Source organism: Podarcis erhardii (assembly GCF_964252035.2).
Source record: "Podarcis erhardii genome assembly, chromosome: 1".
Classification (NCBI taxonomy): domain Eukaryota; kingdom Metazoa; phylum Chordata; class Lepidosauria; order Squamata; family Lacertidae; genus Podarcis; species Podarcis erhardii.
Genome location: NC_138497.1, coordinates 8496626 through 8516305, shown reverse-complemented (window position 1 = coordinate 8516305; position 19680 = coordinate 8496626). Strand labels below are relative to the sequence as shown.

The window sequence follows — 19680 nt, the reverse complement described above, 5'->3', positions numbered from 1 at the left end:
GCAGCTGATAACTAAGGCTGCAATCACACTTAGGAATAAACTCCATTTAATTCAATGGGATTGATTTCTGAGTAAACATACGCAGGATTGCCCTGTAAGACTCAAAAGTGTATGGTAATGGACAGGTCAAAATCCACTGCGAACCAAGACAGAACAAACGGTGTTCCTACATCTAGTTTAGGAAAAGTGAATACAGTTGAGAGACACGTGTTTCAACTTTTTACAATTTCACGGGGAGGAAAGGAGGTTTTGTGAGATTTCCAGTTTTGGGAGAACACGGACAGCTCATAAATTTCCCAAACTGAATCTCAAGACATTTTGCAAAATTTCAACAGACTTGTGTGGATTTGCACAAATGCAACAGGATGCTTAATTCTCTGTGCCGAACCATGTCCTGAAATTCAGCTTTCAAGGAAAATCCTTCTCTAAGTGACATTTTCCCCAAACACCAACCTGACATTCAGAAATATCCACATGGTTGCAATTGGACCCATGCCAGTTGCAAAATGCGCCTGGCTAATTTCTAACACTGACAACAGACCTGTTCCTGAAACCCTGGAGAGTCACCCTCAGTGTAAACCATGGCTGGGGAAACTGAAACATCCTGGATTCCATTGGACAACAATCCCCATCGTTCCTGGTCACAGGCTATTATGGCTGGGGCTGATGGGAGTTGGAGTCTGAAGGGGCAAATGTACCCCATCCCTGCTATAGACAATGTGTTGCTAGACAGGCCAATGGTCTGATTCAGTATAACTTCCTCTCTGTCCCTGTCTCCAAAACATTCCTTTTGGAAAACTCTACCCAACACACTCTTTATAGTGACATGAGTTTGTGGGTGCCAGACTTTTAATTCTTATAATCCTAGAGTTATGTACTGAGTTGAATAGGATCCAAAATGCAGCAGTCTGATTGGTCCTAAAACAATAGGATCCAGAATGCAGCAGTCCGATTGGTCCTAAAACAATAGGATCCAGAATGCAGCGGTCTGATTGGTCCACAGGAGCCACCCAATCCAGCACCAGGTGGAAGGGAATCTGCAACCTGATTGGCCTGCAGGAGAATCCTAGAATTAGCCAATCATGTGGGGTCCATTGTGTAAATAATGTATATAAGGCAGACACTCTGGGGGAACTTCCATTTCTCCTTACCACTATGAGCTGAATAAAGAGCATGAAATCCACTCTTGACTCCGAGTATATTTCACCTAGCAAGTGTTATAAAATAAGCCAGGCTAACTTCCTCAGGAGGTGATCGCCTGGGCGAAGGGCCATTAAGAAAAAGAAGGAGAGGTGATGGGACATTAAGAGAGCAAAAGAGAGGGGGCTCTGTCCCAGAACACCAATGGGTGAGTCCCTTCCTCCAGCTCACAGATAGTGAGACGGACAAAAGCCAGAGTTTAGAGTTGAAGAGTGTGTGCAATGTGACCTAGAAGTAAAAAGTTGCAGTCTGAAAAGCCAGAGGGGCAAAGCAGGATGTTTGATTTCTGCTAGAGTCCAAGGCTGCGGCTATGGGAGAGGCAAGACCCTTTGATGTTGTGAACCCCTCCATCGTATGCTCAGGTTGCATATACGTGGAAATAAACCACACCTATATCCTAAAGAGACCGCAGTCTCTGCTGTGCCTCCTTTGCAAAAGGAAACAAGATATAGGGGAGCGCCTGGAACCCCTGGAATCTTGCACCACTCAGAGGTCAGGGTGGCGAGCAACAACATGGGATCTCTAGCCGCGGTGGCCCCGTTCCCTCCTGACTTTGTCATCTGCGTCCCATGTTTGCTTTAAAGAGGACACTGCAAAGAGGAGCTTCTGATGGCATTGCCAAGCTACCAAACACAAACACACACACACACACACACACACACCACCCGCTGATATTCAAAGCTGCCCAGGCATTCTGCAAAAAGCACTTCAGCATCAGAGTTTCATAAGTGATCTAATCAACACGGCAAGTGGAAGAGTCCAAGGACGGATTCTATAAGCTGCCTCCAAGCCTTTGCTCCATTGCCAGGGACATCTAAGAAAGGAATCCCTTTCTAATGTTTACTCAGCCCTCCCTCTTTTTGGGGGGGTGGAAAAAGCTGCCTGTTTGCACAGAGGAAGTCAGACCCACGGGTCAACCTAGCTCAGTACTGTCTGCTCAGACTGGCAGCGACTCTCCAGGGTTCCAGGCAGGGAGCGTCTCCCAGCCCTACTTGGGAGACGCCAGGGATTGAACCTGGGACATTCTGCATGCAAAGCAGATGCTCTACCCACTGAGCTATACAGTCCTTTCCCTAAGAAGATGCCCTGCACCACTGGGTCTACCTAGCTTAGTCTACACTGGCTGGCAGCACTTTCTGCCCTTCAGACTGTGACTTCTGCTCCCAAAATGTCTTCCTGCTTTTATAGCTCAGTTCGTAAGGTACGAGACTCTTAATCTCATGGCTGTGGGTTTGAGCCCCACGTTGGGCCAAAAAAAATTCCTGCATTGCAGGGGGTTGGGCTAGATGACCCTCCGGGGTCCCTGCCAACTCTACGATTCTAGTTTTCCATGAGTATTAACCGGCCTTCCCCACACTCAGTTGGGAGACCCTGTTTAAAGGCTCTCTTGAAGCTGAATTATCCACCCGCCTCTTGGGTTGTCCTGGTATTACTGAGCTGCTTCCCTCCAGCACTGAATGCAGCTCTTGACTGTGAGGTGGTCGAACCCTAGCGCACGTGTGGTTTTCTTCTCCTGGAATCATCAAGGATGTTTCCCACATTCCTGAGATGATAACAGACTGCACTGTGGAAGGGGAGTCAGGAAGTTATTGCCTTTTGCTATAGTCCCTGTTTTTTCTCATTTCTCTCTCTGTTCAGCAAATGGTGTGCAGAAATAAGTCTGGTCGTGATGGAGGATATCTCTTCCCTGTCTCCTGCTTCCCAAACCTTCTTTTTTTAAAAAACAACAACAACAACCACCCCCCAGATATGCTGGGGATTAAAACCGGGACATTCTGTGTGCCAATCCTACACCAATGAGCTACCGTCTCTTCCCATTTGCTGAGTGGGTGGGCCAGGTGAACAGTAAAACCCACCAAATCCTTATCATGTTGTGTGGAATGCCTCAGGGTGCAATACTCTCCCCGATGCTTTTCAACATCTTTATGCACCCCCTCGTCCAGCTTGTCCGGAGTTTTGGGCTGGGCTGCCATCAGTATGCTGATGACACCCAACTCTATCTGTTGATGGATGGCCATCCTGACTCGGCCCCAGACACACTGATCAGATGTTTGGAAGCTGTGGCTGGATGGTTACGTGGGAGCCGGTTGAAGTTAAATCCTTTGAAGACAGAGGTCCTTTGGCTAGGACGGGACAATATGGGATTGAGGGGGCAACTCCCATCTCTTGCAGGGGTGCAATTAGTGCCAGCACCGTCCGGTAAGAGTTTGGGTGTAATCTTCGACACCTCCCTTTCCATGGAGGCGCAGATTGCAGCTATAACAAAGGTGGCATTTTTTCATCTCCGCCAAGCTAAGCAGTTGGCTCCTTACCTCTCTCGCCCTGACCTAGCCACTGTGACCCACGCGACGGTCACCTCCAGACTGGATTATTGTAACTCGCTCTACGTGGGGCTGCCCTTGAGACTGACCCAGAAACTCCAGTGGGTGCAGAATGCCGCGGTGAGACTCCTTATGGGGTCCTCGCTGCGGGATCACATTCACCCGGTGCTGTACCAGCTGCACTGGCTCCCGGTGGAGTACTGGATCAGGTTTAAGGTGCTGGTTTTAACCTTGAAAGCCCTATACGGCCTAGGACCCTCGTACCTACGGGACCGCCTCTCCTGGTATGTCCCACAGAGGACCTTACGGTCTTCAAATAAAAACGTCTTGAAGGTCCCAGGCCACAGAGAGGTTAGGCTGGTTTCAACCAGAGCCAGGGCTTTTTCGGCTGTGGCCCCGATCTGGTGGAACGCTCTGTCACAAGAGACTAGGGCCCTGCGGGACTTGACATCTTTCCACAGGGCCTGCAAGACAGAGCTGTTCCACCAGGCCTTTGGTCAGGGCACAGCCTGACTCCCTCCTTTGGCAATCTTCACAGAACTCCAGCCCAATGGTTGCCACCAATTTGATTTGATTTAATTTTATAATGAATGATTTTAGTATGTTGTACTATTTTATTGTTGTTAGCCGCCCTGAGCCCGGCTTTATATAAAGATAAATCATCATCATCATCATCTTCTTCTTCTTCTTATTTGTTGTTGTTGTTGTTGTTGTTGTTGTTGTTGTCGTCATCATCATCATCACCATCATCATCATCATCATCATCATCATCATCATCATCTCTCCTGTCCCAGTAGCCACATGGATTTGGTTTCACAGTGCCAGCAAGAGAAGAGGTCCAGCCGTCTGTGCATAATGAAACTGGGGTGGGTAGATCCTGTGTGTGTGTGTGTGTGTGTGTGTGTGTGTATAAAAAGTTGTTAACATTTCCTCTAAAGCCGTCTTGGAGGTGGTGATGCAATCGGACAGCTGTCACCGGGATGTTAAGGGAGGAAGCTGCCCTGCAGAAATGTTTAACCAATGATGTCATCCTTTCATGGCAGCAATTCACCGTAAAAATCCAAGGGGATAAGGTTTTTCCTCTTAAGTGGAGCTGAAGTGTTTTATGTGCAATGGGGACACTGAACATTTGCAAGGCATTTTATGGTTCCAGCAGAGAAGTGCCCACATCTGAAAAGCTGAAAATCTGAAGCTATGTCCAGAACGCTAGATCTCACCACAAGTGAAGAAAAATCACACACACACACATTCATATGTTTCACAAGTTTGGTGGCCCACAGTCGAGACTGCTTGCATCCAAAATGATCTGGAGAGATCAGCACGAGGAAGGTAGAAAGCTTTCAAGCTGCCTCTGCTTTTAATGAGAATCAACTCATTTGTCTGAAAGAGAACTACCCCAGGTTTTTTTCCCTTTGGTTTGTGTTTTTAAAAATGTTTTTATTTGTAATATTTTAGTGCTGGTCTGTATTGGAGGGGTTGCTAACTCCATCGTAGCTTGTCCTGGGATCAGTAGGAGCACATACCGAATCAGACCATTGGGTCAATATTGTCAACACTGACTGGCAGCAGCTCTCCAGAATTTCAGACCTTCTCTACCTGAGGATCCCGAGAATTGAACCTGGGACCGTCTGCATGGAAAACAGCTGTTCTTTTTACTAAGCTAGGGTCCTTTGCCGAATGAGCTAGTAACACAGAAAGCTGAACCCCATGCATTGCAGGGGGTTGGATTAGATGACCCCCAGGGTCCCTTCCAACTCAACAGTTCTATGATTCTAAGTAAGACCATTGTTCTGTTTGGCTCAGTACCTGTTCACATGGCAGTAGCCCTCAGGATTTCCCCAGCCACTCTGGGGGGCTCCCAACAGAATACAGTGGTACCTTGGTTTACGAACTTAATCTGTTCTGGAAATCTGTTCTTAAACCAAAGCATTCTTAAACCAAGGCGTGCTTTCCCATAGCAGTGGGGGCTCAATTTACAAATGGAACACACTCAATAGGAAGCGGAGTATGTTCTGCTTCCAAGGCAAAGTTCACAAACCAAAACACCTACTTCCAGGGTTTGCAGCGTTCTTAACCCAAGTTGTTCATAAACTAAGCTGTTCTTAAACCAAGGTACCACTTTATGGAAAGCACAATAAAACATCAAACATTAAAAACTTCCCTAAACAGGGCTGCCATCAGATGTCTTCTAAAAGTCAGATAGTTGTTTATTTCCTTGACATCGGGTGGGAGGGTGTTCCACAGGGCAGGCACCACTACTGAGAAGTCCCTCTGCCTGGTTCCCTGTAACCTCACTGCTTGCAGTGAGGGAACTGGAGGAAGGCCCTCGGAGCTGGACCTCAGTGTCCGGGTGGAGAAGCTCCTTCAGGGATACTGGACTGAGGCCGTTTGGGGCTTTAAAGGTCAGCAGGAAATAACCAGGGCATGCACCACTCTGGTGAGACAGCGCACAGGCAGGTAGGGTCTCAGCTGGAGTACCAGGTGGAGCTGGTACAGCTGCCCTGGATATCCGTGAGTCCAAAATGACTCCCAGGCTGAGCACCTGGTCCTTCAGGGGCACAGTTACTCCATCTTGGACCAGGGAGTCCCCCACACCTGCCCGTCCCCCAGAAACAGTACTTCTGTGTTGTTGGGATTCAACTTCAATCTGTTAACCGCCATCCATTTACCAACCTTCTCCAGACACTCAAATTGGACATTTGCCACTCTCACTGGTTCTTGTAGAGCTGGGTAGTTTTAGTCTAGTAAAATCAGGTGAGTTCCATGCTGGCTATCCCTGGTTAAGGCATTCATCCCAACCCACAAGCTTTCAAGCATGGGTTGGTTGCTATAAGGACGAAAAGCTTGCTTTTTAACGACGTCCACCGAGATAACATCTCTTCTGCAGAATCGCAAGCTCACATCCCTAATGAAGGCCCTCTGTGTGCAACATTTTTCGTCCAGCAGCTCCGTTTCCCAATTAATTTCTGCTTCTGTGCAGATCAGACTTTTCTGCAGGTCTTTCCGCTTGGAGCTTGCTCCGTAGGGAACTCTCTCCTGCACTTTCAGGTGGTCTGGGTGCCAAGAGCTGTGGCTGGCATTTGGCTTAGCCTGCTACGGCCAGAGAAAGAGAGAGAGAGAGAGAGAGAGAGAGAGAGAGGAGGCTGGACTGATCAGATACAGCAGAGGTGAAGGTTGCGCAGGAGACGTCAAGCGACGCTCTGCCTGCAGCTGTCCAAGCAACTGCGGTGGCATCATGCCACGTGTGTGTTTGCAAACGCGGGGAAGATTTGTTTCTACAAACTCTCTAATGACTTCAACAAGAGCCCCTTGATCAAAGAAAACAGACCCGGCTTGTCTTTTAAGTGAGCTGATTTATAGGCCCTTTGGGCGAGTGTTGCCTCGTTACGCCAACAGGAGCAAGCAGAGGGGGCTGGAATTCTTACCGAGGGCGAATAGAGGCTGCTTCTTTTTTTGCAACCGCGGCATCTGCAGATCCCTTGACAAGGGCCAGGGCAGGAGCTGTGACCTGTGGAGGGATTGCGGGGGGGGGTCCGGGAGCACTGGATATGTGCAGCCCTTTCCCAATGGCTGCCGGGGAAGCTGCCGTTTTTGTTTGCCTATTTCTTTCCATGTTATAGCACGCCTGGATAGCTCATCTGGTTAGAGCGTGGCGCTCTTAATGCCACGGCTGCAGGTTGATGAGACAACTCCATATCCCTGAATTGCAGGGGGTTGGACTAGGGGATCCTTCCAACTTCAGGGTCCCTTCTATAAGCTCACCCTTTGGAGGCACAGGTCAATTCTGTGTCCAGGGCAGCCGTCTTACCAGCTCCATCTGGGACTCCAGCTGAGACCCTACCTACCCACTGACTGTCTTGCCAGAGTGGTGCATGCTCTGGTTATCTCCCGCTTGGACTACTGCAATGCGCTCTATGTGGGGCTACCTTTGAAGGTGACCCGGAAACTGAAATTAATCCAGAATGTGGCAGCTAGACTGGTGACTGGGAGCAGCCGCGGAGACTACATAACACCGGTCTTGAAAGACCTACACTGGCTTCCAGTATGTGTTATATGTGCACAGCGTGGGCAGGCTATAATAATACTAATACTAATAGAGTTGGTGTCAACCCCTGGAGGGCACCACATTGACTATGCCTGTGCTAAACCATAGTTTTGTGTTATGAGAATGAACCCAAGGCTACATGGACTCAAAGCCTCTCCACTGTGTAGCCTACAAAGTGAGTTCAGAAGGTCTGACTTATGTTCTGATTAACAGAAGCTGGCAGTGTTGTCCAAACCCAGAAGGTTGTGATTTGGCTAAACTATGGTTAGTTGAAACAATGCCAAACTTCAACCCACGGTTTATGAAGCTGGCTTGCTTTCACTAACCATCGCTGAGATCAACCACTTTTTAGGGTTCCTGCAACACAGCCCTGGTTTTAGTTCTCAGAACCATTCTTCTGTTTAACGAAGCCAGAAAGCAAATTTCTGAATCCTCCACTTACAGCAGCCATGGAGTTAAGCTGATCAATGTAGAACTCTGGCCAGCTCGTGGCTCCTTTGTTTTCTTCTTGGTCCTGAAACAAAGAGACAAAGGGAACCAGGTCAGAAAACACAACATTGGTTTTGCATTACCCCAAACAACTCACAGCTGTGATTTGGTACACAATGATCCACCCTTCTGAAACTTACTGATAAAAGTTACCCAAATAGTTCAGATTATAACTGGAAACTCTTGAGACGTGACATTTTTTAAAAGAGGTACTAAATGGGGAAGAGTTTATTCTCTTGCAGAAAAAATGCTACTTGAGTGACAAGAAAATTACGAGCTGAAGATCATTCTTTCGTGTACACAACAGAAGTGGACAACCTATTTTAAATCAAGGAACTCATTCCCTTCCTGTCCAGAATCCTTTGCGGAGAGTAGCCAACCAGATGACTATGAGAAGCCCACAAGCCTTTGGACATTTGGGGGGGCTTCATGTTAACTGCCCCTAAATCAGCATTAGAAACCCCCCCCCCCGCCCGGTGTACTTTGCAACTGGCAACTTTGCAACCACATGCAGATCTCTGAATGCCAGGCTGGCGAATGACCTCTCCATCCAGCTGGCCCCTCCAGCTTTCTTAAGCAGGCAAGCAGAAGACCTTATTTGTTGCATTTATCTCCCAACTTTTCCTCCAAGGAGTACATGGTTCACCCTCTTCCTCAGTTAATCCCTACAACGACCCTGTGAGGTACGGTAGGTTAGGAGGCTGCGACTAAATCCGAGGTCATCCCAGCAAGCTTCAGGGCCGAATGGGGATTTGAACCCTGATCTCCCAGGTCCTAGTCCGACACTCTAACCACTACACCACAACAGCTTCCTAGAGTCCTTCTGCTGTGGGGCAGCTATGTAGATGAGGTAGGTAAATAAATATGGGGAAAGCCAAATGTCACTTAGAGAAGGCTCTGAAATATCTTCCTGGAAGCTTGACTTTCTTTCTTTCTAGATTGTTTCATTTGGTGTTTTAATGTGTTGTGAACCACTCTGAGATTTTTTTCTTTAGATAGGTTTAGGGAATAAGTTTGTAAATATTAAATGAAGTATGGAGAAGATGGGAAGTTAGATGTACTTTAAGAAGATCTACTGTCAGAATATATGATTTTATTCTTTTGTTTATTTTGTGTTTGGTGTAACAATCGACGTAGATGTATGGTTTTTCTTTTTGATTTTTGATGGTGTTTATAACAAAGCATAATAAAAAAGAGTTTTTTTTTTCTTTAAAATATAAAGCGGTACAGAAATGAAATGAATAACAGTAGCAACTTTCTTGTGGAAAAAAAAGGCACCAAGGTACATTGTGAGTACTGTAATCTAGTTTTAAGGTGCCATTTGGCAATTAGCTTATATATCTGAGTTTCTAACATTGCCCTAAATAAGCCAAACATGAAGAAAGCTACGCTCATGTGTCAAAAGGAACATCAGGTTTTAAGTAGGCCTCACTGTCCTGGCCCTTGTTTCTCAAGTCACCCTTCAGGTGACAGGCAATTTCTTATAAATTAGGAATCAGAGAGGTGCGGAATCTGATAAGAAAACCAAGTCTGCTGCCAGTGAATCAGTTATCCCTGCTTACAAAAAGCTGGCAGATTCACGGTCATTTCTCCCCGTCCCCACGGAGGGTGGGGAGCACCAGCTGCCTCGAGCGCTGGGTATCACTGAACAATCCACTGCAGGAGAATTAGGTCACTCACAGACAAAACCGTTCACTCGGCTGGCAAAGAGCCAAGGGCTTGAGCAACGAGTTCACAGGAAGAAGAAGAAAACAGCTCTGCTTTCACGTTGCAAGCTCAAGCCCAACGGTGGATTAATTGTGGTGTTGCTCCAAGAGATCAGGATGTGAGGAAAGCAGGGGCCTAACCCAAAACACTGAGAGTTGCATCTAAGTCTATATCTGTTGAAATTATTGGGCATGACTAACTTAGAATCACAGAATTGCTTACTCTATCTTCCACATGACAACCCTTTAGGTATCTGAAGATGGTTAACAACAACAACAACAACAACAACAACAACAATTTATTTATACCCCACCAATCTGGCTGGCTTTCCCCAGCCACTCTGGGTGCCTTCCAACACAATATTAAAATAAAGTAATGCATCAAACATTAGAAGCTTCCCTAAACAGGGCTGTCTTCAGATGTCGTCTAAAAGTCTGGTAGTTGTTCCTTCTGACATCTGAGGGGAGGGCGTTCCACAGGGTGGGTGCCACTACCAAGAAGGCCCTCTGCCTGGTTCCCTGTAACTTGGCTTCTCTCAGTGAGGAAACCGCCAGAAGGCCCTCGGTGCTGGACCTCAGTGTCCGGGTAGAATGATGGGGGTGGAAACGCTCCTTCAGTTATACTGAACTGAGGCCATTTAGGGCTTTAAAGGTCAGCACCAACACTTTGAATTGTGCTCGGAAACGTACTGGGAGCCAATGGTTCTCATATCTCCCCTCAGTCTTCTCTTCTCCAGGCTAAACATACCCAGCTCCCACAATCAAGGTCTTGGTTTCCAGACCCTCAATCATCTTGGTTGCCTTTCTTTGTCCATGTTCCAGTTTGTCAACATCCTTCTTAAATTGTGGTGCCCAGAACTGGGCAAAGTATTCCAGGTGTGATCTGACCAAGTAGTGTGGGACCATGACTTCCCTTGATGTGGACACAAGACTTCTCTTGATGCAGCCTAGAATAGCATTAGCTTTATTTTCTTTTATTTTCTTTTTCGATAAAGTTCTAAGAATAAAAATGTGCACCCCACCACCGAGACCATTCCATTATAACTATCCAACCTCCCAAAATTTCAGCACCTCTTGCAATAGTTTGAGCCCTTTCCAGTTTAACAGTACAAATTCTACACAAACACCTTCTACAAATACTCTCCTCAAAATAGTTTCTCCTGCGTATTCCCCCTCTTACCATAATGGCACATGTTAATTTATCATTAATAGCTGTATCCCACACCTCTTTATACCATTCTTCCATTTTATATTCTGCTTGCCCCTTCCACTTCCTAGCTATCATAATTTGTGCAGCTGTCAATAAATTTGTGACCAGGTCCTTCCACCCCATCGTAAAAGAATAATAATGTTCCCTCTGGACTTTCAGTCAGCTTTAATCCAGTGATTTCTGTTATCTCCTTAAACCCCTTTTGCCAGAAAAATCCTACATATTTACACCCCCACCACATGTGAACATAATTCCCAGTTGTGGTGTAGTGGCGAAGAGCAGTAGTCTCGTAATCTGGTGAACCAGGTTCGCTTCCCTGCTCCTCCACATGCAGCTGCTGGGTGACCTTGGGCTAGTCACACTTCTCTGAAGTCTCTCAGCCCCACTCACCTCACAGAGTGTTTGTTGTGGGCGAGGAAGGGAAAGGAGATTGTTAGCCGCTTTAAGACTCCTTAGGGTAGTGATAAAGCGGGATATCGAATCCTAACTCTTCTTCTCTTTGTCTTCAGTTTCCTGGCATCCCCTCCAACATAATACCGAATATTCTTTGTTTATTTGATTTAATCTGACTGGTGTTAAATACCATCTCCAAACTAATTTATAATAATTTTCTATTATTCTTATAATAGAACATTTTCAAGCATTAGCTTTCTTTTGCTGCTGCATCACCCTGTTGACTCAGATACTTCAGACAGGTCCTGCAGCCCAAGGTAATTCACTTAGGGGAAAGGCCATAGCTCAGTGGTAGAGAATTTGCCTTGCATGCCAAGGGTCTCAGGTAAAATTTCTGGCTTCTCCAGGTAGGGCTGGGAATGTCCCTTGCCTGAAACCCTGACGAGTCTCTGCTAATCAATGTAGACAATACTGAGCTTGGTGGACCAATGTATGGTATAAGTAGCATCTACTTGTAGTCAACGTGCCGATCCCTCTCTAGGTTCATCTCAGACTTCACTACTGCAACAGGGTCCCCATTCAGGGGACCATCCATAACTGATCAAGGACTGCAAGGTGGAGACCTCCCAGGTGAGGTTGTGCTCCCAGCTCCCCCAGCAGACATGACAGGAAAAGGTGAAGTCTTTTGGCCTGTTATAACAAGGGTGTCTCTGAACATTAAATTGAAGCGCATACAACAAAATATTTAGGCTATACTGGACCCCATTATGTTTGTTTTTAAAAAGGGCTATCTAAGGTATCTAACTGTTGGATATGCAAGAGGGATAATGCTTCTCTAAAACATGCTTTTTCATTGTCCTATATTGAAAGATTTTTGTCAGAAGGTAACTGAAACCATCAATGGAACAACCTTACATTTACAGAGCAAAGTATCCTCTTGAATTATATACCCAGCACATGGAACCTCACAAAAGGACAATATGAGTGGGCTATCCGTGCCCTTACCACAGCTAAAAGGCTGATACTGATGAATTGGAAAAATAAAAATGCAGCTCCCTTCTATGATTGGATTGAAGACTTATACAAGCTCGCAACGTATCAACAACTTGCATATATATGCAGACTTGCCATAGACAAATTCAACGATATTTGGAATCCATTCTTACAAATACTGTAATAGGTTAAGATCTGGTGAAGTACAATAACTGTAAAGTATACAGTTTGGGGTTTCCTCCCTCCCCCCTTTATTTTCCTTTCTACACGGATTCTGTTTCTCTTTCTCTTTTACTTACATCTCACAATGTTTAGTGCACATATAATTATGGACTTCTTGACCTTTCAATAGAGATGTTTAAAAAATAAATAAATAAGTCTTCTGGCCAAGAGGCGATGGGGAACCTCTGACCTCTGACCTCTCTGAAAGTGATGGACTCCCACCAGCCTCACCTGGCATGGTCAGTGAGGGGGGTGTTTGTTGTCCAGCAGCCCCTGCAAGGCCACAGTTCCCTCATCTCTGTGTTCAGAAATGCAGCAACATTCATTTCCTTGTCTTTAAGTGAACCCATCAATGCGATTGCGAGTGTAAGTCTGTGGGCAGGAGGAAGAGTCGACAGCCTGAGAGGAAATTACAGAGACATTTTCTGCTGATTTCTTGGCAGCCGTGGCTGGAGCTGCTCTTGGTGGAGATTTTAATTGCAGTGGAGGAATTGGAGAGGTCAGCATCGTAAACTTTTCGCTGGGAGCTGAATAGCTAGAAAGCCAGGACATGTTTGAGACCTCTTCGAAAGCAGTGATCCTGAATTATCCTGAGTGAGCAAAACCACCTCGTTCCAGAGCAGAAAACCGATTTGCTAGCACTCAAAACTTTTCGTGTTCATTAACTGCAGGAAGAGGAAACTCTACAATTGGAAAATCCCACTCTCTCATAGATGTTACTGGGGGGAGGCAGAGAGTGGGGGGTGATATGAAAAGGGCCATCTTGGGATAGGGATCTAAATAGCCACTGATCCTACAAGTAAGTTCAACAGGAGTATAACATTTTTTTAAAGCTCCTCTTCTTCTTCTTCCATCATCATCACCATCACCATCACCATCCCAGGGCAGTTCACAACAGTTACTTGGTGTCTGATCAACTAAATAGACTTTATCAATAATAGAATTAATAGGAAATAATAGAATAATAGGAAATCAGCCCTGAGTGCTCACTGGAAGGACAGATCCTGAAGCTGAGGCTCCAAGAGTTTGGCCACTTCATGAGAAGAGAAGACTCCCTGGAAAAGACCCTGATGCTGGGAAAGAAGGAGGGCACAAGGAGAAGGGGACGACAGAGGATGAGATGGTGGGACAGTGTTCTCGAAGCTGCCAGCATGAGTTTGACCAAGCTGTGGGAGGCAGTGGAAGACAGGAGTGCCTGGCATGCTCTGGTCCTTGGGGTCACAAAGAGTCGGATACGACTAAACGACCAAACAACAACAACAATAGAATTTAAATAGAATTTATTTTTGGACTAGTTCAGCACTCTATTCGCACGGTAGCTAATTGGATGCTTATGGCAACCCTGCAAGCAGGACCTGAACGCAGCAGCTACAGTTTTCTGCAACTAGTATTGAGGCAAACAGCCTCTGGTGGCGGAGTTTTACCCACAGAAATTACTATAACTAAGTTGGAAGATGGAGCAAGCTTTTTTTCTCCTGCTCTGGAGGGAAGGAACCAATGGCCTCAAGCTACAAGAAAGAAGATTCTGACACAACACCAGGAAGAACCTTCTGATCATGAGAGCTGTTTGACAGTGGAACGTTCTCACTCAGGAGATGATGGACTCTCCTTCCTTGGAGGTTTTTAAGCAGAGGTTGGATGGCCACCTGTCATGGATGCTTCAGTTGAGATTCCTGCACTGCAGGGGGTTGGACTAGATGACCCTCTGTGTCCCTTCCAACTCTATGATTATATGAGTCCGCGATTCTGCTTCCCAGCCCACCCTTGTGCATTAAACAAAATAGTAAACAACATTGCCAGATATTCACTTTTGCGTGTGGCCCCTGGAAGGTTTCTCAGAAAGGAATGTGGCCCTCTGGCTGAAAAAGGTTCCTCACCCTTGCTCTAGGGTATTCTGCCACAAATAGTATTGAAAACTTGAAAGCCTCTTTATCACCTCATTTGTTTTCTGGGGGTTTGGAGGTGGGGAAGGAAGTCTCAGGGCTGCACTAGCCTGTCTTAACTCCTTTACACCCCCCCCCCCCGCTGACCACATCTAGTTATATTTTAATGCTACATTTCTATATGAAAGGATGTTGGTCATTTCCACCCGCCCACTGCCCCAGGAAATGGCGTCGCATTTGGAAAAGGCGGGAGAAATTAGTTCAGCAATAAAACGTTTCCTGTTCTTCTGTCTTTCCTTGCAGGCCTGGCCAAACTCTCCAATCCACAGAGCATCCCTAGACCCAAACACGAAACATCAACACGGCAGACCAAATGAAACACGTCGAGAAAGAGAGCGAGATGGAAGCGTGCGCAGCAAAAAGTGCAGTTCCCCCAGTCGATATATATCTCCACTCTTCTTGCAGAGAATGTGCGTGCTTGATTAAAAACCGAACGATGTGCTACGCTGGCCCAAGCAGAAATGTCAAGCAAAGGAAGCGAGTTTGCTCACTAGAAAAGTTTTGTCTCTTTTGGAAAGTAAATGCAGAACTGCGATTCCCCCTCCTTCTCCTCCAAGTAACCACAGGGATCTTACATGTTTATAGCTGCCAATCTCTGTTCCATTTCTGGCCTCGTTTACCAGCACACATTAAAATCTCTGCCTGCCAAGACTTGGTTTGGCTGACTGAAGTCATCCATTCACCGTAAGAAAGAGGCTTCCACAACTGTCAAGAAATTTAACACCTACAGCTCAAGCCAAGGAATGCCATTCAGTCGCCACTGGGGTACGAGGGAAGGTTGTTGTGCCGCCACAAGGAAGCGGAATACGCAACGAAGCGCGAAGTTTCAGGAGGGACAACGGGCAGAGATTCTTAAAACAGTCACGCGAGGGACTGTCAAAAGTGGGTCTTCCACTCAAATGGAGGTAGCGTTTTTCAAGCTCTGCAGATTTCCTTTGGAAGGTGTTTGCTTTAATGTTACTTAAAAACCAGTAGTGATGTATGGAAGTGTATCCCAAGGTGATGTATCCCAGTAGTGATGTATGGAAGTGAGAGCTGGACTATAAAGAAGGCTGATCGCCAAAGAATTGATGCTTTTGAATTATGGTGCTGGAGGAGACTCTTGAGAGTCCCATGGACTGCAAGAAAATCAAACCTCTCCATTCTGAAGGAAATCAGCCCTGAGTGCTCACTGGAAGGACAGATCCTGAAGCTGAGACTCCAATACTTTGGCCACCTCATGAGAAGAGAAGACTCCCTGGAAAAGGCCCTGATGTTGGGAAAGATGGAGGGCACAAGGAGAAGGGGACGACAGAGGATGAGATGGTTGGACAGTGTTCTCGAAGCTGCCAGCATGAGTTTGACCAAACTGCGGGAGGCAGTGGAAGACAGGAGTGCCTGGCGTGCTCTGGTCCAGGGGGTCACGAAGAGACGGGCACAATTAAACAACAACAACAAAAAAAAAACCACCTGACATTGCCACCATCTGGAGGTGCATGCTTGGGGATCATCGGATCTTGACAGTTTCCACACACTAATACCACATCCTGTAGAATTCTTTAAGTTATATTTTATCTGCGCCATCAGAATGAATTTCAGGAATTTCCGTGCAGCCTTGAGCAGGAGCAGTGAACAATATTATAGTGAATTGTCGTCACTTGTCTTCACTTACTCCACTGCCCTGCTCACAGCTGCAAAGAATATTCTCATGTTATGAATGGTCCATGTCACCATTAAGAAAAAGAGGTCAGAAGAGGCCAGTATATTTGTGGACTGTCCTTGGATCAAGTGACTTTTCGTCATTTAAGTTCTCAAAGTTCTTAACCTAGCTCAAGGTTGTCATCTAAACAAGCCAGATGTTGAAGGGATAGTCATTCCGTCATTTGAAAAATAAGACTTGAGAGCCATCTTCCTCAAAAATGGCAACTAGACATTCCATTTCAGGGGCTGTAACCTTGGTTTACAAGGGACACGGGTGGCGCTGTCGGCTAAACCACAAAGCCTAGGACTTGCCGATCGGAAGGTCGGCGGTTTGAATCCCCATGATGGGGTGAGCTCCCATTGCTCGGTCCCTGCTCCTGCCAACCCAGCAGTTCGGAAGCACATCAAAGTGCAAGTAGATAAATAGGTACCTCTCTGGCGGGAAGGTAAACGGTGTTTCCGTGCGCTGCTCTGGTTTGCCAGAAGTGGCTTAGTCATGCTGGCCACATGACCTGGAAGCTGTACACCAGCTCCCTCGGCCAATAAAGCGAGATGAGTGCCGCAACCCCAGAGTCAGTCACGATTGGACCTAATGGTCAGGGGTCCCTTTACCTTTACCTTTAACCTTGGTTTACATTTGGCGCCTAGGTGATATATCTGAGTTTCTAACTCTGCTGATGTTAAACTCAGCTGCAATACTTCAGCTGTTCATTGCACGTGCTGTATCTCAACTTATTCCCTACACACATGTATACCAGCCATACTGGAAACACCCAACATTACATAGAGCATAGATCCATTGGGAAATCTCTGCTTCTCACTCCAATTCCCCAAGGGACCAGGCTATACAGAGGCCAGATCTCATCCGCCCCCAAAAGCAGACTACTCATTTTGATTACAGGATGCTAATTAGCAAGGAAGGGGTGAAAACAGACGATGCTTCATTGACTACATAGGAAGTGTCACTGAAGGCAATAGGCTATTAGCCTGACCCTGACCCAACATCCCCTTCTTCCCATCTGCCGGTTTGTGCCTGGGGGGGTGGAAGAAAGGTTAAATGAGAAGATTTCCTGGGAGACTAGGAGAATCGGAAAGCCTAAAGCATTGCCAAAGGGCAGAGGAGAGGGAGGCGGAAGAGATTTTGCTATATATTTTATTGATCCCGGATGGGCATAAGACCTAAGGCTTGTTTAAGGAGCAAAATCAGCAGAAGCATTTTTGCACATCTATCCATGATTAATTTTACATACCAATGAATATGGGAACTACTAAGGAAGGGCCTCTTTGAGAGCCCCACTTGGGCACCCCGGAAACTGGCTTTCAGGGACATACTCCCTACAATAGATGTGCGAGTTTTCTGGAAGCTAGGGGAGTAGATGTTTTATAAACAAATATGTCCACTAAGAATATGTTTGTTTCTAGAATCCTTATTTTAACAACGTCCCGCAAAGCAGAAAAGATAGAAAAGATTAGAAAAGATAATAAAACAATTCGTTCCATTAAAATCAAACATTAAAATCAATTAAAGGCATCTATCATAAAGCAGGCACCTTAAAGCAATTTTAAAGCAATTTCAACTCCCAGCAGTTGAAAAACCATGCCAGCAAATTGGGCCCAATAGAACCATCCTGTACATATCGCTTGCCTTGCACTCTCTATTGAAAATTGTACTCATGATGTATAGAGCAAGGGGACCTAATTGTATCTGGCAAATGTTACAAGGTATGGCTTTTTAAAACACACACACACACACACACACACACACACACACACACACACTGCTGCCCAGGGAAGACTCCATCACTTATATTTGTCCTCTCTATTAAAAACAAACAAACCAAAAAAAGGTTCAGCATTCCACATACACACAGTGCATGCATTTGCATTTCATTTGCTGCAGGAGCAAAGGAAAATCTGAATTGCGATCTCAAAAATACTACCAAGCTCAGAACAGAATTGGGCAGAGTCCAGATTTTTCAATTCTTCTGCAGTGGTGAAATCATGTTCAATCAGTGGAAAGGCTGTGGTTCAATGGTAGGGCACACACTTAGCATGTAATGTAACAGGAGTCAGGGTTCAACCTCAAGCTAGGAATGAGAAATTCTGGACAGCCACTGACCGTCAGAATACAGAGCTGGTTAGCACCCTACGTTCCCTAGGTAGCAATTCAGAGCAGAACGAAATGCTAGGCAGCCTGCAACTTTAGGATGCCAGCAAAATGCAACCAGTCACATGGGTTGGGAGAAGGGCTTACAGAGTGTAACAACAACACAACAACAACACCATAATTTAACTGCCCAAGTGGTTTCTGAGTGGTTGACAAGCATAAAACCAACTGCAAAAAAATTGAAACGCACATAATTAAAACATGAAATGAAACAATTCCGTCAAAACACCTAAATAGGAACCAGTTAAAAGATGCAACAAAACAAGCCCTTTAAAACAGCCTAACCACTAAACAGGCAGTTCCCAAGTCAGAAGACCACGGGAACACTTTTCTGAACAGGTGTGTCTTCCACAGCCGGTGGAATGCCAGTACTGATGGGGCCCCATGGATTTCAGCAGGGAGAGCATTCCATGGTGCAAGAGCCCCCAGCGGTGAAAGTCCACCTCTGCAATCATCGCTAGGCCACAGCAATACTAATGAGGCCCCATTCGTGGATCTTAATGCCCTTAACTGGACAATATAGAGGGACTTTGCCTAAAGCAACCCTGGGCAATTGAGGCCCACAGATGAAGCAGGCGTGTTGGGTCACAAAGCCCCCAGTCAAGACCTTGGACAGCTACAAGAGAAGGTGTTTCTGCAGGGAGCTGCAGCCAGCTGGAGCCTTATGGAGGGTGATCAAGGCTGAAGATACTGGAGATGCTGTCTGGCTGAGGGTGCTTGCCTTATAGCAGGCTTCCTCAACCGTGGCCCTCCAGATGTTTTTGGCCTACAACTCCCATGATCCCTAACTAGCAGGACCAGTGGTCAGGGATGATGGGAATTGTAGTATCAAAACATCTGGAGGGCCAAGGTTGGGGAAGCCTGCCTTATAGCCTATGGAAGAGGAACTGCAGGGGATTCTGAGCCAGAGGATGGCGGCAGGCAGAGCCTCAAGAAAGGAGCCAGGAGTTCTGCCTCTGTGGATGTCACTGGAGCCTGGTTTTCATTTTAAAAGGGCATCAGATGTCAATCAACCAAATGCCTGGTTAAAGGTTTTTGCCTGGCACCTAAAGGTGTATAACGAAGGCGCCAGACGAACCTCCCCGGGGAGAGCCTTCCACAAACGGGGAGCCATTGCGGAAAAGGCTTTAAACCTGATGAAGCAAGCTGCAGAGTTACTAAATCTCCCTTCCTCCCAAGGCTCAGGAACCTCTTTGAGCTGTGCGCTCCTTCAAGAACTGCAGAATTTCCCACTTTGGCTGCTTTTGCACAGCTGCTGAGCTCTGAGTAGCACACAGGCTCTTTGATGAATTGCAGAAAAATGATTCCCAT

At 46.3% G+C, this 19680-nt stretch overlaps 1 protein-coding gene across 2 annotated transcripts in view; it reads right to left on the bottom strand.

Annotated features, from left to right (window-relative positions):
• DAAM1 (dishevelled associated activator of morphogenesis 1) overlaps positions 1-19680 on the bottom strand; it is a 175350-nt gene that overhangs the window by 59368 nt on the left and 96302 nt on the right. For both annotated transcript variants that reach the window (XM_081859162.1, XM_081859163.1), the window contains exon 4: positions 8009-8080. In XM_081859162.1, coding sequence (XP_081715288.1) covers positions 8009-8080 — 72 coding nt within the window. The remainder of the gene's footprint in view (positions 1-8008; positions 8081-19680) is intronic.